Source organism: Solanum tuberosum, unplaced genomic scaffold (genome assembly GCF_000226075.1).
Source record: "Solanum tuberosum cultivar DM 1-3 516 R44 unplaced genomic scaffold, SolTub_3.0 scf00056, whole genome shotgun sequence".
In the NCBI taxonomy this organism is placed as follows: Eukaryota; Viridiplantae; Streptophyta; class Magnoliopsida; order Solanales; family Solanaceae; genus Solanum; species Solanum tuberosum.
The window spans coordinates 1,968,422-1,994,363 of NW_006238986.1; the positions used below are offsets into that span (position 1 = coordinate 1,968,422).

Genomic DNA, 25,942 nt, shown 5'->3' on the forward strand with positions numbered 1-25,942 from the left:
GTTACAACTCGGGCTATTTATCTTTTTCGATTTTTATAAATAAATTGATCAAACATGCATGTTAGTAATATTTTCTTTTAGATATTCTGATGTTAGAAATAACTAAACAAATCAATGTTTTATTTTAAGAAATTAGAGGCCTTAATCTCTAAAGCTTTGTGAAAAAAAGGGACTTTCCACATTAAAATTTTGAACTTCTATGAACCATCTAATAGTGTTAATTTAATATATTCATATTTTATGTGTTGTTATAGATATATAATAGAAAAAGAAAAAAATTATAGTTTCAACCCAACATTTTGCTTAGATCTCTAACCTAATAATATTCAGTAACCCGCACTAAGCAAGCTCGGTGAAACGAGCTCAATTCAGAAGGCAAATTTTTTGCTTTTGCTGATAAGGGAAAGTCCTAAGCCCAATCCACTGCGCCATCCAAGGATAATAATATTCATCATTTTTACCGGGAAGAGAGATGGCTATGGAGGTTGCACCATCTTTTCCGACTTGGGAAGAAATTGAGCTTTCAGAAAAGTACCTTTTTTTTTGGGCTAATTACCCAGCAAAGAATTTTCTCTTTTGGGTTTAATCTTGATTCACTAAGCAACAATTTGGTCAAAATTGTTTCTCAATTGTCATGTTCAATTTTGCAGTTATCTGGTGTGTTGTATGTTCCAAGAAGCAGCAGCTTTGTCTTCCTCAATTATTAAGCAATTAGTTGACAAAAATGCTAACACTAATGAACACAATTGCGAATTGGGTGATATGTTGGAATCAGCTGCAATGATTTTGGTGCAGTCCTACAAAGCGTTGGGGAGGTACTTGTTTATGCTACTTCCATTCATTCATGTATTACCTGCATTTTCTTATTCTATTACATAGAATTTTAAGAATATTGTTGGCCTGAGTTTTAGGGTTAAATGACAGTCTTACTTGAGCATTGAGAGTTGAGAGTTGAGAGTTGCTTCATTATTAGCTATTACAAACTGTACTGACAGAGGAATTGGTTGGTTTTGAACTGGGTTGAATTGATAGTCTCGGTGTGTTTGGTAGAAAGGAAAATGCTTTTCAGGAAAATAAGTGTTTCTTTTTACTTATTTTCTTGTGTTCGGTACGTAAGCAAGAAATATTATACCAAAAGCATTTGTATATAACACTATCACTATGGGAGGTGGGGTGGTGTGTAATGAACCCATATTGTATTGAAATGGATAATTGGGATTACACATACAAATATAAGAGTTCATCGTTATAATTACTCCAAACTAGTAACTAATCTTCCAAGGGGAAGAAGAAGAAATAAAAAGGAAGACGGGAGGGAGGTTCCAGGATTAATCTAAGCAACTAAGAAATAAAAGACAACTTCATAACATAACCCCTAATTGAGTATTTCCCTTTTCTATATATAGGAATCTTCCCGGGGTCCCAAATGTAATTTGACATCTTCTCACATGGGTCCTCCATCTTAGTTATATTCATAACAATTCTTCCCTCCTCAATAAGAACCCTGTCCTCAAGGTTCGAGCATAGTCGTAATGAGACCACATTGTTGTCATGTTCCTCTTTTAAGTGTTAACAACCCGAAGGAATTCTTTAAACACTTCATTAACCAAAGCAACTTTCAACAACGATCCATCATTTTGCTAATTAAACCAGAGGATGCATCCATGTCTAACAAGATTAACATCAAGGAGTTGCTTGGAAGATGGCAGAACGAAATGACCGACATTGAACATCTTATGGAACTTTGATCTGAGAGCATTGAGAATTGTTGGATCCAACTCCACTGAAACATTATGAATTGATGGCATTGGCACCTGTAAGATCTCTGTAGTCCAAAAAGCTCTCCAAGGGACAACCACTTTCTCAACCGACTTGAATCAAATCCTTCCGGCACCCAACCCAAAACCAACTTCCAGTAGCTTACATTCATTAGAGGATACCTCTTCTAAAGATGTAACCAACACTACATATTTCTTCCCAATTTCGGAAACATCCAACAAACACTTGATCGTGTGTTGATAGCAAGACCATATCTTTAGTCCATTGGGAGCCCCATCAGCTAGCAACAGATCCAACACTGCAGAACAAGATGTCAGTAAATTTTCTAAAATAAACTCTTGAACAAGAGCATTGGCAGACTGTGGTGGTGTAAGAGCACGACAATGGTGACTCAAAAAATTTGGTACACACCCCAGTTTTGTCATGTCTCTAAGAAGTGAACTAACAGAATCTACCTCATTGACTACACATTTTGCATGTATCACTTGAGCAAAAGTGAATGCAGAAGGAGAATTACCTTTCCCTAGCATTTCATAGAACACATATGGAGCAATTCTTGGCCAATATCTAGCCAAAATAATTTTCAACGTGTTATGTGTCCCTTCCTTTTTGTTATTTGCTGCCTACAACTCACTTTTGACAAAATCAGCAGATGCTCAAATTTGTGAAAAGATTGCTTCTTGTAGCATTTTCATAATTTCCATCAGCTCACTGATTGCAACAATTATTTTGTCGATGTCCTCAATAGTTGGTGCCTTCTGTGTGACTTCCCGTGCAGCTGCTGTAGTTCCCAAATCATCAATAATCGTGTTTGATATGGTGTTTGCGCCCTCTAACAGTAACATTGAATCATGAAGAGGCAAATGGAAATTTTCAAGCTGGTCGACTTGCTGTTCATAGAGCATTTGCTTTCGTAAATAAGGTATTGTAGCTCTTCTGTTTTGTTCACCAAGAAAATCTTTCGCTCTTTCAACCTCAGGAGCAATCTTTGTAAATAACACTGCCTTTTTTACAAGCACGTCAAGCATCACTCCATCTTGGATCCAGCAGTGATCAAACTTGGGAATTTGAAATTTGAGATTAAATTGCTCGAACCAACCAGGTGTCAAGCTAACCTTGTCATCAGAAAAGATGTGGCTGCTCCTTTTTAAAATGGTTGTAACGGGATATCCTAATGTTATTAACCCATAAAAGAGTCGAATACAACTCGCAAAGATGATCCATAAGACAACAACTGAGCAGTCATCAACCCATTCAACAATTGAGTGACCGTTAGACAACTGAAGGTGGTTAAGACCAGTAGGTGGAGCTGGTCCAAAAACACTACTGTACCATTTCTCAGATTGAGGGTCATCATTCAGAACATCACAGACAAAGCTTACACCAGAGTTCATGTTTACACCAGCTCTTTGATTTATATCGTTGCTGCAAGACCAGTTGGGGTTCCCCAGTCCAAATACTGTTCTTGCAATTGGTTTGTCACAAAAATATGCAATATTGGTCAGCAGAGAAGACAATAAGCCCAAGCCAATTGCCACTTCGCAAAACACCTGTTGTTAGATTGATTTCGATATCAGATTTATACACAAATCAAAAGGCACCTCATCTATGGTATTTAGCTGCTCCAACAACCCAAGCACAGTAAAGCTATTGTCTCCATGGGAGGAAGCAACTGTAGTGTATGGTTTCCAGGACAAGTTGAAGTTGGAAAAATAGAAGTACTGGATGAAGTCATATGCATCAATATACTTCTCTAATGCACTGGAAGAAACAGCCCTGACAGCATGGTTTGCAGATATGCGAAGATATTCAATATGCGTAATACTTCTAATATCTTTACACATGTCACAGAGGAAAATGACATCATGTGTGACATATACACCGGGATCAAATGGAAGTTGTAAGCATTTAATCTTATGGACCAATGTGATTCTATCCATAATATGAATGACACTCTCAGATTCAGTGTACAGTCTAGTTGAGTCAAGATTAAAAGAGTATGCATATTTGTACCTGCCCAACATATCAACAAACATCTTGTGTGCAGTGGTCAGTGAGGATACTTCACATACATCTGAAGCATCGTTAACACTCAGAAGTGGAAAGCCATTCGAACAACCAATAAGCAGAACTCGGTTGACTGAATACACACCTGAGTTTACCTTATCAAAGAAACCCCATAAACCTGCCCAGTATCAAACCAATTGCAAATGTGTAAACCCAAAGCATGTGGAAGCGAACCAATAGTTGTATGAGGGCCAAGAAAGTCTGCAAAAATATCCCTCTTCAGCACTATATCCAACACCTTGCAGTCAAACTCCATGTCAAGCTTATGTTGTAGCCTTTAACTGGAAGAGTCAGTTCCTTAACTGAGAAGGACAATAGAAAATTCAAGCTCGGTAGTGTCAATAGAAGCACTGAACAGAACAGAGGGAGAGATGTTCTTTTGTATTGTATATCCTACATCAAGAATAGGAAGTTGAGAATCCAAATGTGATTTTACGATATCAGCAATCTCGGTGTCATTATCATTGTAAGCTGACTCTAGCACAGAGGTGATAGTTGTAGAATCTGAAATCTCTGGAGTATCAGTGTAAGTGGAGTCCTATTGCATCTCCTCCTGCAGCAGTGACGGCACATGGCAAATCGAAGAGAGCATACGCTTGTTGTTTGCTTGTAGCTCCCTCATTGATTCTTGCAGCAACTTCATCGATTCAAAGATGGTGTTGAATTGAGCATCAAGCATGGCAGAAGGGTTAAGAGGCATGGAGTACGAACAATGATAGCATTAATGTAATGAACCCATATTGTATTGAAAATTTGAAATGGATAATTGGGATTACACATACAAATATAAGAGTTCATCGTTATACTTGCTCCAAAATAGTAACAAATCTTCCAAGGGAAGAAGAAGAAATAAAAAGGAAGAAGGGAGGGAAGTTCCAGAATTGATCTAAGCAACTAAGAAATGAAAGACAACTCCATAACATAAACCCTAATTGAGTATTTCCCTCTTCTATATATAGGAATCTTCCCGGGGTCACTAAATGTAATTTGACATCTTCTCACATGGGTCCTCCATCTTAGTTATATTCATAACATGGTGGGGTCGGGGGATTCAAGGGTGGGGGTGAAGATGAGGTGTGTTGGGGGTGGGAGGACACAACTATTGTGGAATGCCACTCGTGAACTTGTTTTCCCTTCTTCTACTAGGGAAGTCATTTTCCCTCATTTTTAAGGAACTTGTTTTCCTCGAGAAAATGCTTTTCAAAAGTTTTGACCAACCAAACATGGGAAAACTGGAAAAAAAATGTTTTCCTTCTACTAAACACACTTGTTGAACATTGTTAGTAGATGGATATTAATTTTCAGTATTCTGATATTGCTTGGATGAATGGTTACCTCTGAAATGCCTTATATAGAGTGGCTCTGATGTATGCGTATTATTGGTCAGACTTGTGAACTGCTTTCTCACTTTTTACTGTTTCTTGATGTGGTAATCCTGCTGCTTTCTTTCGTAGAAAAAAATGCTTTGAGTGTCCTTTAATTCTGACACTAATATGGTTTGTATGTTTGACAGGACATCAGAAATACTGAAACAGCTGAAAGTGCTATTTGGTTCAGTCACTGCTATTCCTGCCCAAGTTTTCCTTACTGGGTACCTTATTTCTTGGACATGCTATTTCCGTAATAGTTGCACATCTTCATTTAGAACATATAATCATCCACATGAATTTGATATTTCTCACCTTTGTGGTCTAGTGAGATGATTTCTTTTCCTCTTTATAAGGTTGATGTCTGGTGTTAGAATACAACTTTAATTACCATCCTCAATTTTATTCTGCAATTCCTTTATCATTCACCTTTTTTGTACTGGTTTCTATAACTTGAATTGTTTGAATGGCATAAAATGTAAGAATGCTTTTAAAAATTGAGAGACACTCTTTGCTTTGACATGTTTCTTTTGGTTTTGAGATCCTGAATCTGAAATCATGTACTCCCTAATATCTCATGTATCCAAAGTAAACGAAAAAAAGTTCATGATCCCTCTCCCGAGCTTGAAATGTTCTTATCATTGCAAGGTTGCTCCTCATAACTACCTTTTCCTTCAACATTTTTAGAAAGCTCCCTTCTTTGATATGGAAATGACCCTAAACTTCTTCTCCAGGGTGTGTCTCCAGATACCAGATGGCCCTTCTGCTGAAGTTAAAGAAATTCTAGAGGAGTTCCTTATGAAGTGGAGATATGTTGATGGAAAGTATTATACTATTGCAAACATGGAAGCTGATGTATCTTACATGGAAGAATTTAGCAATCAGATTTCCCTTCGAGTGGATAAGTACCTGGAAATTATTGAGCTCTATGTGATTACCTTTTTGGGGAGGATTCTAGGAAATTTTGATCTTGCTATCTCTTGGGTTGAGAAATCCCCTCTATCTGACGAGAAGAGGCAGGTAGAAAATAATCTTTCTTGTTGCATTTATTTAAATGATGGTCTCATGTGATTTATTTTTTTCTTTTGTGCCCTCCACTCCAATTTTTGCTCGTACAGATCTTCAATTGGAATATTTGTGTTGTTTTCCTTGTGAAAGAATGTTGTTGGAATCTATATTCTTGAGGTTCTTAGCACTATGAGTTGAAGTTCCTTGGTGATTTATGGTTGAATCTATAGTCTAATAAGACCTAATTTTGTGATATTAAATTTTGTTGAAGGAAAAATATGTTTATAGAAATTGTGCAATGCAGTCCTACTGAGACACATTTGATGTGTTTTGCTACGGTTGATGGTTTAGCTGTTTTCTGACCAAGTAACTTATAACTTGGGATTTTTAAAATTATTTCTCTATACTCCAGGATCTTTTGAGGCAGTTGCACTCCATGAATACTTTAAAGCTTGGCAGCTCTTCGCAGTCCTCGGCATTACCTCTCCAAATAGATGAATGTACAACTGATTCCACTTCCCTGATTGAAGAAAAATCATGCAATGGAACAGCAAATATTTTGGAACACAGAGACCAGTCTAAGGGAGAGAACACCACGAAACAATCAATTTTGGAGTTTTCTAGACGGAGAACTCCATTTTGGTGGTTTCGTACAATCACTTTGAAGTTTGGAAGCAGTTGCTTGGTTTTATCAAATGGAAGCATCTTTCTTGGTTTTTTGGTGTCACTTGTTTACTATATTGTGCGGAGAAAACAAGCCTCTCTATGGAGGTAATGTAGTCTTTCTGCCTAGATAAAGAAGAATTTACTCTTATTGTGATTTTCTTCATCTTATAGCTGTGGTAGACACATATTATTGTGTAAAATCTACCAAATTTTCTCATGACCCATGGGCAGTGTATAGGATATAGCGAATTAATGCACAGCTTGTCCATTGAAGGATATTTTTCCCTTATTAACTTAACATGCATAGTATTAGCACAGGATTTAGTGGACATATCAAATTCACTCCATTATCCTGAATCAACTGAAATTGATTCTTGATCTTTCATTTATTGTTTATGCTGGATCATAGTCAAATTCAACTTACTGTAAACAGTGGATGGAAATGCACATTATATTTGATTACTGCGGCTGTGTGGTACTTATGTGAAGCTGTGTATGAAGATGCATGCATATTTGAACCTAGACTTTTTAATAGAAAACATCCCTAAAGTTCAAGTACATCCTTAATGTATCTCAATTAACAAGAAACATTCTTGATGTATCAGAAAATAAACAACTTTGATCCAAAGTTAACTTTCCATCCAAACACTAACTGAAAAATAAATAAAAGATGCAATGCTCGTGATTTGCTTTTGAAACAGAAAAGATAGAATATGCCCTCTCCTCACAATTTGAGCAACTACTCTAGCTTCTTCCTCAAAATTCCATAAAAATATTAGAGAAGATTCACATGCTCAACTTTATTCAATCATTCAATTCTATCTCGATCAACCTTACAGATCTAAAAACTTGCTTCTTACGAGAATTCCCCAGTATAAAAATGTATTACTATCTATTAAATCACTTGAGCAATTTTTACTTGACTTTTCTGCAAAAATTGGCAGTACAAAGCTCAAAAAAGAAGAACTTATTTATGTTCATCTGTTTCAACTTAAACTCATTGGGAATTACTACTCTAGTAATGCTGCCAAATTATCAATAAACTTTGTCAGCTCTTTTCAAACTTCAATTTTCTGATACTCCTTTGTCTTCTTTTTTTTGTTTTGCCTAGAGAAATCTTCTACTGTAATAGTCCAGTTGACTGAAAGTTTTTAATAATGCTCGATGTTTTTTGCAAATTTTTGCACATTAATGTGATCTTCTTCCTGGAATCAAACTATATAACTAATCTGATAAGCATAAACTATCATGGAGAACTTTTAGCAGATGCAATCCCACACAAAAAATACACACATATGCACATATATAAGTGCCTTTTTGAAGCAAAAACATTTTTGGTTTTCAGAAAGCTTGATCAAATAGACTACTAGCTAGCTTCCAGTGACTTCATGTTTTTTTAGACTGTATACTGCTCGAAATTGTTATTGACCGTATGAGATAATAGGAAGACTTGAGAAGCATGGGCTTCTGCCCTTACTTTTTTGCTCAGATTTAGGTAAGAAGATAGAGCTACACTCAAATGGGTACGAAAGAACTTTCTATTTTCAGTTTCCATAGGTGAATCATGTGCTATGCATGTGTTTTTGATATTTCCGTTAGTTTTTGGATGAAAAGTTGACTCTGGACTAAATTTGTTCCTTCTTTTTATACATCAGGGATGTTTCTTGTTAATTGAGAAACATTAAGGATGTACATGAACTTTAGGACAAGTTTGGTTGGGAACAAGTTATCCCGGGATTAGTTATCCAACAATTGTTATCCGACCCTCAATGTGGGATAAAAACAACACTACAATCCCGGAATAACTAATCCCAGGACAAGTTATCCAACGACTTTATCCCAACCAAACATGGGATAAACTCATCCTAAAACTGATCCTGGGATTCGTTATCCCTTATCTCTCCTGCCAAACGAGCCCTTAGAGTATACTTTAGGGATGTTTTCCGTTAAAAATCTTTGGAACTAGCTTGTTCGGAAATGGAATCAGGTCTAGAAGTTATAAAGCATTGTTTACCATGTGAAATACGTCTATTAATCCATTGGGTTGGCTCTGTAATTCTAGCTTTTTGTATTGCACGTAATCATGAGAAACCTCTGCTGTTAAGGGCTTAAACTCTTGTTCTAGTTACATCAGTTAAGAGTCACCTGGTTTCATTGCCATATGCACATAGGTAGCAAGTAAACCTTATTCAAGCACATGATGCAACTGTGCCTCTCTGGCGGTGTTTCATGTTATACCTGAGGGTCTATGAGAATCTCATACCATAGTCAGAACTCACCTCTGTCTGTCTTTTAAGTTTACTATCATTCAAAAACTCTAATCAAATTGTAGAATGTTGTGGAGATGTTCAGTTGGGCATATTGTTTTTGTTGTATCGGTTCTTTCTGGCATATTTAAGTTTGCAAATGCTAGGTGATAGCATCCAAGGGAGCTCTACTCCATTGAAGGACAAGGATGAAGCTTTAGAAACCCCAAGGAGGTCCATAACAAGATCTCAAACCAAGGAGTTCAATGATAAGCTCAATGGGCTTCAATCGCTGATCCAAAGGTGTCTTATTGGGGAAGAAGAGCTCAAGCCCAAGGGAGAGGAATTGTCCAAATGCTACAATTATTTGGTGGCCCAAATTCAAGCCCAAGATGAGGATTTTTAAGGTCCAATTTCGTGCAAATAAGGTCAAGAAGAGTCCAAGAATCAGCCACAACAAGAGTTGCTTTCTGCCCAAGTTTTGAGAGAAGACTAGTCAAACTTTCCAAGATTGTCAAGATTCTTTTCCTAGTTGGGATTTACCTTATTTATTTATTTATATATAGGTTATTAATATTTTCCTTAGTCTATTTATGGTCTCCTAAGTACCATTTAATGCTTTCCTAGAAGTACTAAATTTGTTCCTAGTTAGGTTACTTTATTTCCTTTCTAGAGTAGGATTCCTTGTAATTGTCTTTCTAGGGTTCTTTGGACGTTTTCTTCCCTTCTCCTATATATAGGAGTCCTTTTCATTCATTAAAGACAATTTAGATTGATATTAATAATATTTGAGAGAGTTCTTTGAACCTTTGTGACTTGTTCTTTGAGAATTTATCTTTAAACCTTTACTAGTTTCATAGTTTAAGGTATAAAGTAATTTCTTCTTGTGATATCTTTGGTTTCTTTTTGGTATTCTTTAGAAGGTAATTAGTTTCTACATACTAATTATTGTCTTTAGTTACTCATAAAGCGGTCAAGATCCGAATCTATCGTTTTGATTCGTTTTCTCAAGTAAAGGCGTTAGATTTCTACCATAAATCTATACGTTGTTACTTGGATCTTTTCAAGGCCTTAGAACATCTAATTCTTGGAAATTCGTGGATCTTTCCTTCGAATCTCCCATATCTTTAGTTAGTTTTGTTGTTTCTTTTCTTGTGCTTCCGCATTCTAATATTCAATTCTCTATTTGTGATCTCCTTAACCTTGCTGTTATCACTAGGCTACTACATGCTTGGACCTGGCTTATGTTAGACATGAATTGTTTGTCAATTACGTGATATCTGGGACTATTGTCTCACTGACATTTTCCCCGTCATTTATTACAGTGTTGTTAAGAGCCAAGCTTCATCTACGAAGAAGGCTTTGGTTGACTTCTGGCAACTTGCATTCTCATATCAAGTGAACCCTCTTGCTGCTGTTCAATCACTCCCACCTGCAACACGTGGAAGCCGGTGATGCACAATTTTGTTCCTCATACCAGAGCTGTTACTTGTAGATAAATGAAAGATTACTGAGGATATTGCTATTATCATCTTAAGTTGGAGAGGAAATTGATTTTGATAATTGACAAAGATTGTTGGAAGAAGCAGGGTCCTTAATAATACTGTTGATTAGAGGCAGCTAGCATTGTTTGTATGGAAGTAGAAGTTCCTTTACAGTAAGGTCTCAATTTTTGAAAAAATCATGCAACTCCAACTCCACTTTTATTATCTCATGGTGTATGGACAAAATGATGGAGAAATTTTACTCTTGTGAATCTCATAACCAACATTACTTAATACTTATGTGAGGCAGTTTAAAACTCAATATTTTGTCATTACCTTATAATCTTTGTCAACCGTTACAAAATCTGAGGATTGAGACAATCTCTCCTTTTATTTATTTCTTCACTGCAAGCAGTACTCACATAATCTGTTTGTTTCTGTATATATACCAAGATATCAATGATGATTCACATTTCGGAGAACCCTACTTCCTTGCCCAAAAAAAGGTATGCTCAATTTTTCCCTTTCAATTAACTCGTCTTTCTTTTTCTTGGCATTGATTGTTCTACTTATATGCGTTTGAGAAATTGAATGAAAATGCTTTTGAGGAATTTGCATTGTTATGGGTTTAGTTTCTTTTATTTTTTATCATGGATTGTTCTGCTTCTTTTTTTTTTTAATCTCTCAAGATTTTTGTGAGTGTATCTGTTTGGTTGAATGAGGAATTCTGATGTTGTTGAATTTTTTAAAGCATTTACTGGTGTTTGAGAAATTCCATTCAAAGAAATTGAATGAAACTGATTTTTGAGAAATTTTCTTTGTTTTCTATTAAAGGATTTAAGGGGTGATTCTGTATTTTTTGTGGGTACATATTCTTGATAGAAAGGAATTCAGGCTTTTCTAATTTTTGTTTATTAGCAAGAAAATGAACGTTTTCTTCTTGGAGGTTACATTTGCATAATCACCTCTACTAGTTGATAGGCACGTCCATTAATGGCTACTTTTGCGTTGTGTGTGATCTTGTGCTTGAATATGAAATTGATGAAAACCTTTTACTTTGTTGAGTTTTGGAGTTTTCAAATTTCCAACAGAAGTTGCATAGATGGAGGATTCAGGCGAAGACAAAAGCAATGTGGTATGCATAAGTTCATGTTATCTGTTACTATTTCTCAAGCCTATAGTAAAATTTAAAAGTGTGATGACTGCCTGTTCTTGAGGAACTATTGTATTTCTAAGCTACATGCTTCAAGCGGTGATAAGACTACTAGGGTAAGAGAGAAGTAAAGGAAGATCCATTCAAAGAGATCTTAGAATTAGAAAGAAAGATTTCTTTACCTCATGTGAAGCCTAGAAGGATATGAAATATATTAACACAAGACAATATATTCACTTTGGTACTTGATGCCTCAAACCAAAGACATCTTTTTTATCCCTTTCTTTTCTCATTTCTCTCATCTTCTTTTTAGAGGATGTAAAGTTAGAAAGAAGGAAGAACGTGCTATAACTTTACACTTGTGCACGTTAGGAAATGACTAAAAGTCGTCTCTAACTTTATCTTCTTCTGAGAAACAAGAATTTGCTTTCGATCACTCTCCGATGATCTTGAGAACCTAATCAACCTTGAAATCCTCAACATTGGCAAAAAATTTCAGTACCTCTTAAAGTTTCCCTATTCAGTTGGATTTCTCATTTCTCTGCATGAACTATATGTTAGTTACAACAAGATTACTGAATTTCCAGATTCCATCGGATGCTTGAAGAAGCTATAGAAGCTGAGTGTAGAAGGCAACCGCCTTGTTTCTCCTCCACCGGAGGTAGTGGAGCAAGGGATACGTGCAGTTAAGCAATACTTGTGTGAAAAGATAAATGGAATGCATGGCAAGTCCCCTAAGATACCCTTTGACCTTTTTTTGTTTCTTGAAGTTTCGATCGGTGTTGCTACTTTAGCATGTTATTAATAGCTATGAGTGATTCGGTAATGCAGTGCATATCTAGGAAAGCAGTTGATATGAAATAGATAGATTCGAGTAGAAAGAAAAGATGATTAAAATGAACAGTTTAACTTGTATACACAAGTCGACTATTACACTCTGAGTGTAATTTTTTATATAAAGTTAAATAAGAACACGAGTTCACCTTTACAAAAGGATGAGATCATATACGTAGCTACTGAAGTACTGAATGAAGTCTGGGGTATTGTGAGTAATAATATTCTCATATGAGTAATGAATTCCTTCCACATGTGAATGGATTCCTATGTTGGGGATTGTAAACCTTAAAGGTAAGTTCTTGATGCTCACATGTCACACGAACTATTTGTTTTATGAATTTTGATTCCATGCATCCGAGATACAAGTATCTGGACTTGTCAGATACATGTATTCGGGGACCAAATCTGACATGAATGATAATTTTTAAAACTCCAAAAAAGGCAAGTATTAGGTCCTAAACTAATAAGATTTGTATTGTTTGCCTTTTTTTTTTATGGCCCATCCAAATATAAATGATCCTAAACACATAATGCCAGAAATGCCCTTTATGACCCAAACATGCACATTAGTGACCTCTTGTCTGCTTAGAATCATTCAATCGTATTAATAAGTAAAATGCATACCAACGAAGAGCATGTTAATATTTCATTGTTTGTTCAGGAAAAAATGTCAATATTTTTAAAATTTGAAACTAATTTAATTTAAACTTCATGTTTACCCTAGGAATAGGTTTTTATTGTCACATAAATATTATGAAATATTCAAAATCATAAATTTCAATGGGTTTACAATCACACGAATTTTATGACCTAGGATGATTTTCTTACTTAAACATCAACTTTTTTCTACCTCATCGAGAATGATCAATATTGTTTTCACTTTTCCTTTAGCTTAACTCAAATTCTCAACATATTTGATAATTGAGGTGCTCCACCTCTTAAGCAAGCCTCACATATCTTAAATTTCTAATCTATTATAACTTAGACACATAAATTAAAAAAATATTTTCCATCATATTTATCGCCATGTAAATATACAAATAAAATTTAAAGCGCTTCAAATAAGATGGTACTTCACAATCCACCTTGAAGATTTTTGTTATATTAGTCAAGTATTGTTATCCACAATCAAAACCTTTTATAATGAAAATGGATAATAATGATATGGTTCTTAAAAGATAAGAATCCACCGTTATCTTTGAAAAAATATTTTAATATATGCACAAAGAAAAGTAAACACACAATTGTGATGTAAAATTATTAAAAAACAGTCAAGAATGAGGGTGTAGATAAATAGGATAGGAAAGGACAGTACGGATAAATACGTACACTACAAGAAAAAAAATTTGATGATATGGATATAATATATAATTTAAGAAAATATCATAAATACATAATTTAAGATATCATAATTTTTAAAATTCTCTATCATTAAAAGAATGACAAAACCTCTCTCAGATACATCTCTATCTCTTCTGGAATACATCTCTCTCATTAAGTTATGTATCATTTGAATGGACATTCAAAGTGTGTATGCGAAAACAATAAAAAAATTCGCAATTTTTATAATTGAGGAAACTTTCAGGATAGTGTAAGTTTCTCAATTTATAATTTCCGTTCTTATTTAAGTTTCTTAGTTTTACTAAACATAAATTTTAAAAATAAATATATTTTATTGAAATTTTATAATTTTAAATTTGTCATAAAAATATTAAAAAATAAACACTCATCAAATATTTTTAAATAATATGATACTCTTTATGAAACAAAATTCAACACATTAAAAGTAAAACAAAAAAAGGACGCCGTATTTGACATTAACTACTCTTTTAAAGTCAAACCTTTTTTTTAATGTGCAAAGAAAATCGTGCCCGTGATTATCGGTCAAATATTGTTATATTTTAATTTAATTGATAAAAGTAAGTAAATCTAGTAGTAGTTGGGAAGCTTTATCAAATGATGGAACTTGTCTGTATTTAATATTTTTCCAAAAAAAGAGGTAAATAATTATTTCCTTCATTTGATTTAATATGTTAAAATAATTTTTCTAATCATATAAAGTAATGAAGAATTATACATGTTGGCCAATTGAATTAAAATATGTTGCTTGCTTCCCTCCCTTTTGGGTTCCTTCCCTATTTTAAATATTAGTTATTGTTATAAGCTAAAGTTAAAAGTAGAAATTAGAAGAAAAAAAACAAAAAAAATAGACAACTTATATAGAGAGCAAGATAGAACTTTTTTTCAAGTATATTTAAGTGTTTTTAGTATCACATCTCATGTCTCTATTTATACTATTACATAGATGATAGAGGTAAAACCGTAAAAGAAATGTCTTAAATAAGACAATACTCATTGATATCATGGGAAAAGATCGTGAGTGAGGTTCTGGATGTTAGTATGTTACGATATATTGTTAACTATGCCTTTTGATATAGTATTAGTTATTCAATAATGGACCGTTTGATTACTGGATAAGGGCAAAGTTAATACATGAATAATTTAGTTATTCATGTATTAATTTTATACCATGTTTGGTTTGTAAATAAAAAAATCAAAATTATTCATGTATAAATTTTATACAATGTTTGGTTGGTGTGTCTCCAAATGTTGTATAAAAGTTATTCACGTATTGATTTATGTGGTGTTTGGTTGCATTTTTGTAATTCTACATAGCTAATACTCACATAACTTATGAGGAAATCTATGTATAATTTTATGCAAGGTAGAAGGTGGAATAAGTTATGAGGGTATTAGTTATACATGGATTAAAATAATAAACTTACATATTTACCCTTAATTTGTTTACTTAATTATTTATTTGTAAATAATAATGTATATTAATATTAATTCACAAGATTAAGGAGTCATTTTTTTTTTTTAAAAGGACGCCCCTAACTCAATTTTTTTTAGTTTCGTGATTGCCTCCCCCCTCCACCCACGCACCCTAAACAATCAATAAGTAATAATATATATATATATTATAATTTCTACATAACTTAATCCTACATAAATAATACATGCATAACTAATATTTGCATAATTAATACCTACATAATCAATACATGCATAACTAATACCTGCATAACTCTAACCAGTAACCAAACGGTCCCTAATTGTTTTATTTATTTAATCAATTCAATAAAATGTTACATTAAATAGATTATGATATATATGTCCTCAAGTGATAAAGTATATGATTTACAATATAGAGTTTAAACTTATATACATAAGATTAAATTAACGATTCTTATAAGCTAAGTACTAAAAGATTATCTATTATGCAATACCAACAATTGCTTACCAAAATATTAGGGAGGATCAACTATTGGACCATTAAATTTCTATTCTATGCAGGAAGATAGTTGTTTGATCAGTACTGTGTTGTTCTCAATTCAAGTTTTATTGATCTCAAATTTTTGTTCAACCAACAAAAGTCATAAAACTTGTCCATATGTCATGTCTATTTTTATTCTATACAACAATAATATGGTAAAACTAAGTAATTTTATATTCTGATATCATAATCTTTAGCACTTTTTGTAATAAAATTTTTATGTTTTAAGGTTCAAATTTGAAATCTCTTATAAGGTAACAATATTCTTGCCATTCTATACTATACAACTCGTTGGTCATTGTATTATCATATCACGATTCATAAAGCAAGTATTATTATTTAGTTCCACAACAATTTGTGTAATCAGTGTATTGAAAATTTTAATACCTTAATTAGTTGACTATTTAAATTTTTATTTTATTGATGAATTTAATTCTCCATCTTATAATCCTCATTGTCTGCTACCCCTAACATTTAAAAAGAGAAATAGAAATAAAAGAGAAATGTAATAGATGGATCAAACAATTCCTTAAATCAACATGTGCAGCATGTCTCCTTAACAAATTAAAAAACAATCAATAGTAGTACTTTAATTGTAACCATGAAATGAGAATTTAAGTACGTGTTTGAACGTGCAATTTTATCTTGTGATTTAAAACTATGAGATGAAATTAGTATTTATACAAGTGATTTCATCTCAGGGTGAAATTTCAAATTTTTCAAAAAGCTTATTTGAGAATTTCATATTTTTTAAATATAAAAATTAGTCCACAAATTTATATTTTGTAAAAAAATACCCATCATTTTATATTTACTGATCGTTTATTTCACAGGTAAACAAAATTTATAATTAGTATGATTACCCTTACAAGTTACAAGCCTTTAAATCACCATTAATGAACATGAGTTCAATAAAAAAAAAGTGTTGTGTAGTATAATTCATGTTCAATATTTACTTTTTAATTAAAATATTGATAAAAAAATCTTGCAATTTTGATAGTTCATAGCTTATGCAGTTTTTATGTTTACGAGCAAGAAAATACAATTTAAAAATTCAAATTACATGTTCAAACAAAACTTTAATTTTCTCTCATAATTTCATATAATTTCAACTCACATGACCAAACATGTTCTTAATGTCATTTGATTGACTATATAGACATTCATCAAAACCTCGATGAGAGTTCAATTTCCACCTTGAATTTCTTGCTCGTTTCTCTTTTTTTTCTACCCTCACTTTTAGTATAACTAAAAACAAAATTAAAAATTGTTCCCTCGAAATTTAGTTCTAAGCATATAATGTCTATACAAAAACGCTTTGTTTATAAAATGATCATGTCTCTTAGCCGTTCTTTTTCCTTAAAAAAAAAACAAAAAAAAGTCAATGCTTTTTTAAAATGACAAAAAAGAAGAAAAGTCGTATCACATAATCCTTTTATTTTGGAAAATTATAAAATAATAAATAAATATTGTATAAACGACAGAATTTGATTCTTTTCCTAAAATAACTTGTATGACATAAAATCCAAGTCATCATTCATATATATAAAAAATAAAATACTATCCCATTTTTTCTCCTCTCCATTCCCTATAAGTGTTTGTGTCACCACACACAAGTAACGACCCCTCAATTTGTCAATAAACAAATAATAGGATTAGTTAATTAACAAAGGAAGAAGAAGATTATGGAATTTCAATGATGATTTGTGTTAGGATTAAGAGATCATGAAGATGAGGATGGAATTAGTTGAACCACGACGACAACAACAACGACAAGAAGAAAAAGGAGCCTTTGAGAGGAAGAGTAGTAGGGGAAAAAGTACAAGAAGAAAGATGACAATTAGTATTGTTGAAGAAGAAGAAGAAGAGAGCCCAAAGATTGTGGATCTAAGTGGCATGTCATTAGACTCTCTTCCTGTAAATCCTACTATCAATTTGGGAGCTATATCCAAATTACATATTTCCAACAATAATCTTCAGGTTGGTCAGCTTTCGTACACCTCAATTAATTTTTGTGAAATATCTGTTATCTTCTATCAGCAATAAGCAATATGTACTAGATGACTCTGTTCATAGAGGTTAGGATAGATGAATAGATTCACTTAGTGTTTTTTTTTTGTCTTCGCTAGAATTAATTGAACAACCACTTCGTTGATCACTATATGCTATCATGAATTATTTATTTATGAGAATTTTATTCATGATGGAATATTTTTAATCTTTGATTGGAAATTAAGTGAAAAATATCTTTTTTTGAAATAAGTGGTGGCTAAAGTATTTGATATGAAGATAAGATAATTATGAAGAAAAATGTTTTAGTCAAAACCGAGTGAAGTTATTTTCCTCATTTTGACCGGAGGCGAACTAGTTGATTGCTTTGAATTGTATCAGTAGCACAAGGACACTATTAAAAACACTATTGCATTTCATAAATGTACGATTAATTATATATTAGTTTATGTCGATATTAATAGGTGGACGTGCACTACCTATATAGGTGGATCTGCCTCTAATATAATTTTGACCAAAGAATATTTTTCTAAAAATATTTTCTGACAAGCACTCACGACTAGTATTTTGGAAAACATTAATTTTTCAATCATACCAAATACAGTCGTTGCTTCCATTTTTAGTTGCTTTTGGTTCCTTGTACTTTCACAAATATTTAGTTTTGTTTAATTTCTTCCATATTTATGGAAAGAAATATATTTATCATTTACCTTTCTTCTATTTTACGCAACAATAGTTATTATATGTTTCCTAGTTTTCAATTTGTTTATTCAGTGTTGAGTTGATATTGAGTTTCAAAAGGTGGATAATTTTTTTATTGTTATAGTCTTAAACTAAAAATATGTAAAATGTATCAAAATATTTTTTAATTTTGTGGTTTTAAACATGTCTTGTGGAAAGTTAGAATTAAAGAGGTGTCAAAATAAGAATTTAATGTACTACTATATTTTCTTAAAATATTCCCCTTTACTTGATAATGAGTCGTTTATGTGAACTATACCGTATAATATTTTCAGGAATAAAAGGCAGTACTATTTTATTCTGTGTTTAATACAAAACAAACAATATAAATTTTAACGGATCAAATTAAATCCAAATCAACCGTCCTAACGTCATATTTTGTCGTTCATCATTATTTTAAATTGACCCAATAGTAAGGATAAAGTCTATTAGTTTATTTTTTACTTCATTGATACATTTTAAAAAATATATATATAACAACTTGATAGGTTTTCTAATTATTCGTATTAAACGCAATAGTATATTTTTCTGGTTGTTATATGTATGTGTGGATTGTGGATTTACTTAAATATAATTGACAAAATTTCACAAAACACGATAGTACATAACGTAACAACATTTTCGTTAATTATATATCCCGTCTTTGTTTAAAGTCTAATACAATGTATATATCTCTTATTGTGTTTTACAATGTGTATGTGTCTCACTCATCTCTCTTCTTCTATGTATTTGTATTTTATAATGTATATGTGTCTCACAATTTCAATTATAAGTACCATACAAATATCTGATACACAAATACATCGACGGTTTATATTTTTTTTTTATATCAATGTATCTATTTCATACATGTATCGATTTTAAGTAGCATGAATTGTATCATAGATTAACACTTTATCATTTTACTCTCTCTGTCCAACAATAGTAGTCCACTATTGACTTGGCATACCCCTTAAGAAAGAATAAATAATAGGGGTAATATTACTATATTATCTTTTGACTTTATTAAATTTAATGTTTTGAGAAATGTGTTAGATGATAAATAGTATTTAACAGTAAGGGTAAAATAGATCTCTTGATTTTCTTAATTGGACAAGTATTATTGAACAACTATTTTTAGTAGGAAAAATGACAAATATACCCTCGAACTATCGTAAATGGTTTGGAGATACCCTTCGTCATACTTTTGGGACATTGGTGCCCTGTCGTCCAAAAAGTAGAGCATATATACCTTTCATACTAACGGACATACACGTGTCACAATCTTATCCACTGACCCACATTTATTAAATATCGAATCGACAGATAAGATTGCGCCACGTATCCCTATTTAGTCTTCCGTTAGAGTGAAGGGCATATATGCTCTAGTTTTTGGATGAAGGGGCACCAATGTCCCAAAAGTATGACGGATGATATCTGCATACCATTTACGATAGTTCGGGGTATATTTATCCTTTTTCCCTTTTTAGTATAGTGGACAACACTATTGTTGGACAGAGGAAGTACTAGACACAATGATTTTAGGGTAAGTCACATTCTTATTTGGTTGGACGATTTTCAATTATCATGTATCACTTGTGTATATAAATACACAAACACACATCTGTATCTCTTCAAAGTTCCACTCATCTGCCATAGATACATAAATACATTGATACACATATATATCTCGTCAAAGCTAAGCACTCAATTATATTATATCATGGATGCACATTTACATATATACACAAATACACATATATATATCTCTTAAAAATATTCCACTCGTCTTTCATGGATACACAAATACACATTCATAGATACGCAATACACATATATATCTCCTCAAAACTACTCACTCATTTGCAATAGATGCACAAAAATATAGATACACATATACACAAATATACATATGTATCTCTTCAAAGTTGCACTCTAATTTGCCATAGATGCACCAATACATATAGTCCCTCTGTAAAGCGAGAGAGGGGGAGAGGGAGGAGAGTGGCGAATTTGCTACGAAAAAGGGAAATCTCATTGAGTTATGTAATTTTTTAAAACTATAAATAGGTTGAGTAGATATATATACTAGCTATGCTTGATTAATTATGTAATTTTTCATGTATAATTCTCACTTCATTGTTTTTGTTGTATGTTTGACAGAGTATACCAGAGTCTTTAACAGCAAGACTACTTAACTTGGTTGAGTTAGATATGCATTCCAATCAGCTCAACTCCATTCCCAACTCTATAGGTTGCTTATCAAAGCTCAAACTTCTCAACATTTCTGGGAATCTCCTTCTTTCGCTCCCTAAAACTATCGAGAATTGCAGGTTAGTCATCTAAACATTTCTAATTCATAACATTATCACTACAACAAAAGAGATATTTAGTAGCAATTGAATTACTGTCATTGCATTCAGAGTCGCTAAAGCCTTTAGAACATAAGTATAACCTTTTCTTCCTACTTGCAGATCATTGGAAGAGTTGAATGCCAACTTCAATATGCTTACTCATTTACCGGACACCATTGGATTTGAGCTCATAAATCTCAAGAAGTTATGCATAAATTCAAATAAAATAGCATACCTTCCTTACTCCACCTCCCACTTGACCAATCTTCGCGTGTTGGATGCTAGGCTAAACTGCCTTAGATCACTCCCCGATGATCTTGAGAACCTAATCAACCTTGAAATCCTTAACGTTAGTCAAAATTTCCAGTACCTCTCAAAGTTGCCCTATTCAGTAGGATTTCTCATTTCTCTTCATGAACTAGATGTTAGTTACAACAAGATTACTGAATTACCAGATTCCATTGGATGCTTGAAGAAGCTCCAGAAGCTGAGTGTAGAAGGCAACCGCCTTGTTTCTCCCCCACCGGAGGTAGTGGAGCAAGGGATACGTGCAGTTAAGCAATACTTATGTGAAAAGATAAATGGCATGCATGACAAGTCCCCTAAGAAGAAGTCATGGTTTGGAAAACTAGCAAGATGTAGCACATTTAGTGGTGCTAACATACCAAGAGATGATAGAGAGGACTTTGGTGTTCCAAGCAATCGAACTATCGATGTAATTGCCTCACCGCGATTTATGGGAATGCTTTCTCCTCGTCGTCTTCTATCTCCAAAAACCTACTTCTCCAAATAAGGGACATTGCAATTTGCTTGGATATCATATTGTGGTAGCTCTTAGCTTGTTTTCTTTTACGTTTGAAATCGTGCAATGTGTGCTAGATCAAGCTGTACATTATGTTCTGTAGATTTTGTTGTCTTTGAGATTGTACAGATTTTCATAGATGATTAGCCTCATGAGTCATGGGTATGTTTGAGAGGTAGAGGTACAAATTTACCCGAACAGGGTGTTTATATCAAATCATATGAATAATTACATCGAATCAAAATTTGTTATCGTAACAATATCACTTGTACAAAAACTCATTTTGTTCATTAATTATCAAAACTCAAAAAAAAATTATCTTACATAAACAGAACCATTAAAAAAACCCCAAAAAAACAGAACATGACTCTTAGAAAGCAAACAGAACAAATGAAAAACTTGCCAGAATCACAAATTATGAATTAGTTTCTTGCACTTGCGATTCATTTCTTTGCAAATCCGATTCACTTCTCCTGTTAAACGACCATTCTCTAATGGTAGACAAAACTGGCTTCCATGCTCGCGATTTATTTGATCTTTCTCCAAATTTGCACGAAGTTGTGTTAGTTGCACCACTTTTAGCTATGCAACTGAGTTTTCTAGCTATTGGAACTAAATCCATTGGAGAAACACTTGATTGAAATAAGGATTTAGGCAATAAATAGTAAATATGGCCTTGTTCTAACTTAGTATCAGGGTTGAGAGGCTTTGAAGCAGCAGATAAAAGTTGGGCATGAGTGAAGACAAAGTGTTTTTGAGATTTGGCCATGAGTTCATGTACACTAATAGGATGATCAAAATCCTCTACATGACCATTTAAATGTACAACTCTAATAGTCTTTAATATATCACAAGATTTGGGAGAAAAACAACAATATGTTATTTTGATGTACATATTGTTAATTTTTTCCTTATTTCTCTCTAGCTAGTGTGTAAAAGGGCTCCAAAGAAGATGTCCTTTTATACAAGGGGAAAGATGGTGTTGAAACCAGGTTGTGGTGCGGTAGTGGAATTGCTCCACCCTTAATCAAAGATCTCAGTTTCGAGCTCTGGGTATGAAGAAAATCCTATTGGGAGTGCTATCCTCGGATGGGTCTTGCAGTGTGCAAATACAGATTTAATCTAAGCTCCAATGCAGACTCCGAATATTGAGTGGAAAATCAAAAAAATGGTGGTGGGGAAGAGTTGTGGAGATAGATGATGAGAACACGCTATTTAAGTTAGAAATTTTTTTTATTTGCTTCAAGGCTTATGTGACGCTTCCAATAGGATTTTCTTCATATTCAAGGTTCAAAACTGAAACTTCTGATTAAAGATGGAGAAGTCTCATCACTGCACCATATTATGTTGGTAGCTAAATATTATTATTAACTTCAATATATAATATTTTTCATTAACCATACACTATTTTTTTGAAGAAAAATACATGGCGTAGTCTTGGGGGTTGACGGAGTCTAGAGAAAATATACAAAAATGCAATCATTATCGTGATAGTCAATATTGGGACGCCACTTCATATGTCGCTTTAGGATTTAAGTAATATATTATAGGTATATATTGATTTTTTATACTAACGGTGGATAATAATTTATAATATAACATACTCCGCTAATTTCAATTTATGTGAAATATTTGATTGAATATGAAATTTAACAAAAAAAAATAATGAATGTTCAAACTCATGATCTACTAAAATTCATAGATATTTATGTTGCAAAAAATTATCTCATTGAAGTTGCTTAAAAAGTGGTAGTCACCCATCGTATGTTCTTAGGACTATGACATTTATATCACTCCAAGCTTTGGAAAATAGGTCTCCCCTTGACTAGTAAAAAGGAGAAAAGAAAATGTGATATTTTATTTGGGAACACGTAGTTGAAACTTGGAAGGTCCAAAACCAAAAATTAGGATAGAATGTTAGGTAGCAATTCACCAATATGTGATAAGAGGTTGAAAGACCTTGACTCTCTAGAGGAAGACTTGACTAAAAACAACCATTTGGTAGAGTGTATTGGAGAAAATAATAATTGTATTAGTTTGATGTATTATTGATATCGTGTTTGGTACATTTTTTTAATCTATGCCTAACTAATGCTTGTATTAGTAATACACTCTATTGTGTATTGAAGAGTGTATTACTATTCCACAGATTTCTATGCATTAGTAATGCAATGGGTTCTAATGCATGCATTAGCATTGTTAAAGACATAATTGTCCCACAAAAATCTTCACTATATATGTGGAGGGTATTTTTGTAAATAATTTTTTTTAATGCAATTCATGTTATTTTTAGTACATCAAACCAAACATTGCATAAAAAAAATCTCAAGCATAACTAATGCAAGCATAACTAATACAATCATAACTAATGCAAACATTACTAACATACTATAATTTGCATTATTTTTATACACTCTACCAAACGACCCTTTAGACTTCTTCAATAAATCCTGGAATAAGACAATAATTTCATGATTGTGATGAATTAATAATAAAAATACAAGGAAACAAAATATAGAGAAAGACATTGGGGGGAGAGATTTTATTTCTCTTGAAATTGATATTCTAATGAACAAATTTATTTTTTCTTATATATTGAAGAAAAAAAGTTGTTATAATATTGAGCCCGTAATTCGTATAAGGAACAAATATATTTTATATGTTCCTTCATAAGTTACTGGCATTGTGTTAAGTAAAGCACATGCAGTAATAACACAATATTATAACGTGGAAAATCCTGGTTCATAATAGGTAAAATATCACGATCTGCACATTTGTAAGATTTAACACAACTTCAATAAATTCTAAGCTAACGATTTTATATTACAATACATGCATGCAATCCTATGAACTAACTCTAATTCCTATGAATCAACAATCACTATGAGTCTTCAAGTTGCCCCAACTGGAAGAATAACTTAAGCTATGAAAAAAAAAAGATTACAACTCGATAATTAATGATCTTGGACATATTTATATGCCTAAGAGGCAAATAACACCCATACTTTAGCCAAGTTTAAGGACAAATTCCCATTTTATTGATAGTGTTCGAGTCATGTTAGTGCATTATGATAAACCAATGTGATTAGTGATTGTAGGTTGGGAAACAGAGAAAAAGACACAAAAGTGAAAGCACATGAAGTGGAGTTGAATCCGATCACAAAGCACAAAGGACAAAAGGTCAAAGGATAAAAGGAATTTCAAAGTGAGAAAAACTCTAGCTTGGTATCCCCTCCACGTCGCATAGAGGGAATTTATTATTTCACACTCGATGACTGCTGAGACAAAAAAACACGTATGCTTTCTGCGTCACGGAGAGGAAGAGTTCAGGAAATTGTGAAAAAGCAATGCACCTCCGCGTCGTGGAGGTGGAGCTCAGATTTATGCCAACTTTTTCCAAATTATAAATAGACTTGGATTTTATTGTTTCAAATATTCTCTTTTTTTGGCTTTTGGAAAACGACGACTTGGAGAACTTTACTTCAAATTTAGGGTTCATTCATACTCTTTACTTTTATCGATTTATCTTATGATTATTAAATACTTGAAGATTGAAAATCACATTATGAGTAGCTAAATTCCCTAGGATTATGGCTACAAGATATGATTGTGTATTATTGAACTTTAGGGATTGAAGTTGGTTATCACATAAATTACTCTTTTGTTCTTGATTTGGTATTTCATAATTGGCCACCATTGAAATAAACTTATTGGCCAAATTGAACTCGGGAGAGGGATAGGAGGATAGAATGTGGGACAAAAGAAGCATGATCTTCTTTAGAAACTAGGGTTGATTTGTATATAGAATAGGATATACCTAGAGACTTTGCTTGATTATAAAACTAGATGAAAATGTAATGCTCGGCAATTGGTTCATTCTATCCCAGCTCAACGATGTAGTTAGACTATCAATTGCGGTAGACAATTAGAGGTAGGGACATCATGATCATACATTTAACCCTGTAAATCAGTGATTTGCCAACCAATTAAAGTTCATAAAAGAATATATTATGCTTGAAATCAAAGGATATAATTATATTTGTTTATATATTGTATTCATTAATATAAATTGTATTCATTGATACAAAGTGAATATACAGAATATATATATA

The 25,942-nt window shown here is 32.8% G+C and overlaps 2 protein-coding genes across 6 annotated transcripts; both read left to right on the top strand.

The window, feature by feature from the left end:
* Window positions 1–304: 304 nt before the first annotated feature.
* Window positions 305–10,939, top strand: LOC102584712 (uncharacterized). Of its 5 annotated transcripts, XM_015307632.1 has the most exons (7): window positions 736–815; window positions 2,558–2,701; window positions 2,796–4,572; window positions 5,360–5,437; window positions 5,948–6,233; window positions 6,634–6,992; window positions 10,459–10,939. In XM_015307632.1, the coding sequence occupies exons 3-7, from the start codon at window positions 4,559–4,561 to the stop codon at window positions 10,586–10,588; spliced, it is 867 nt and encodes a 288-aa protein (XP_015163118.1). In that variant the 5' UTR covers window positions 736–815; window positions 2,558–2,701; window positions 2,796–4,558; the 3' UTR covers window positions 10,589–10,939. The 5 variants fall into 5 exon arrangements, with proteins under 5 accessions (XP_006344940.1, XP_006344941.1, XP_015163118.1 ...); XM_006344878.2 differs by lacking the exons at window positions 2,558–2,701; window positions 2,796–4,572 and adding an exon at window positions 305–531 and having other exon boundaries at window positions 651–815; XM_006344879.2 differs by lacking the exons at window positions 2,558–2,701; window positions 2,796–4,572; window positions 10,459–10,939 and adding exons at window positions 305–531; window positions 9,301–9,673 and having other exon boundaries at window positions 651–815.
* Window positions 10,940–17,497: 6,558 nt separating this feature from the next.
* On the top strand, window positions 17,498–22,561 carry LOC102585236 (plant intracellular Ras-group-related LRR protein 6-like). The gene is made up of 3 exons (XM_006344880.2): window positions 17,498–17,924; window positions 20,838–21,007; window positions 21,149–22,561. The coding sequence occupies exons 1-3, from the start codon at window positions 17,670–17,672 to the stop codon at window positions 21,819–21,821; spliced, it is 1,098 nt and encodes a 365-aa protein (XP_006344942.1). The 5' UTR covers window positions 17,498–17,669; the 3' UTR covers window positions 21,822–22,561.
* Window positions 22,562–25,942: the final 3,381 nt, after the last annotated feature.

Bases quoted from the DNA above. Each gene is read 5' to 3' on its own strand.
- LOC102585236 (XM_006344880.2), top strand. From the start codon at position 17,670: ATGAAGATGAGGATGGAATTAGTTGAACCACGACGACAACAACAACGA. The intron at 17,925-20,837 runs GTTGGTCAGCTT...TATGTTTGACAG, and splicing joins TTTCCAACAATAATCTTCAG to AGTATACCAGAGTCTTTAAC. The intron at 21,008-21,148 runs GTTAGTCATCTA...TCCTACTTGCAG, and splicing joins AAAACTATCGAGAATTGCAG to ATCATTGGAAGAGTTGAATG.
- LOC102584712 (XM_006344878.2), top strand. From the start codon at position 473: ATGGCTATGGAGGTTGCACCATCTTTTCCGACTTGGGAAGAAATTGAG. The intron at 816-5,359 runs GTACTTGTTTAT...TATGTTTGACAG, and splicing joins TCCTACAAAGCGTTGGGGAG to GACATCAGAAATACTGAAAC. The intron at 6,993-10,458 runs GTAATGTAGTCT...CATTTATTACAG, and splicing joins AAACAAGCCTCTCTATGGAG to TGTTGTTAAGAGCCAAGCTT.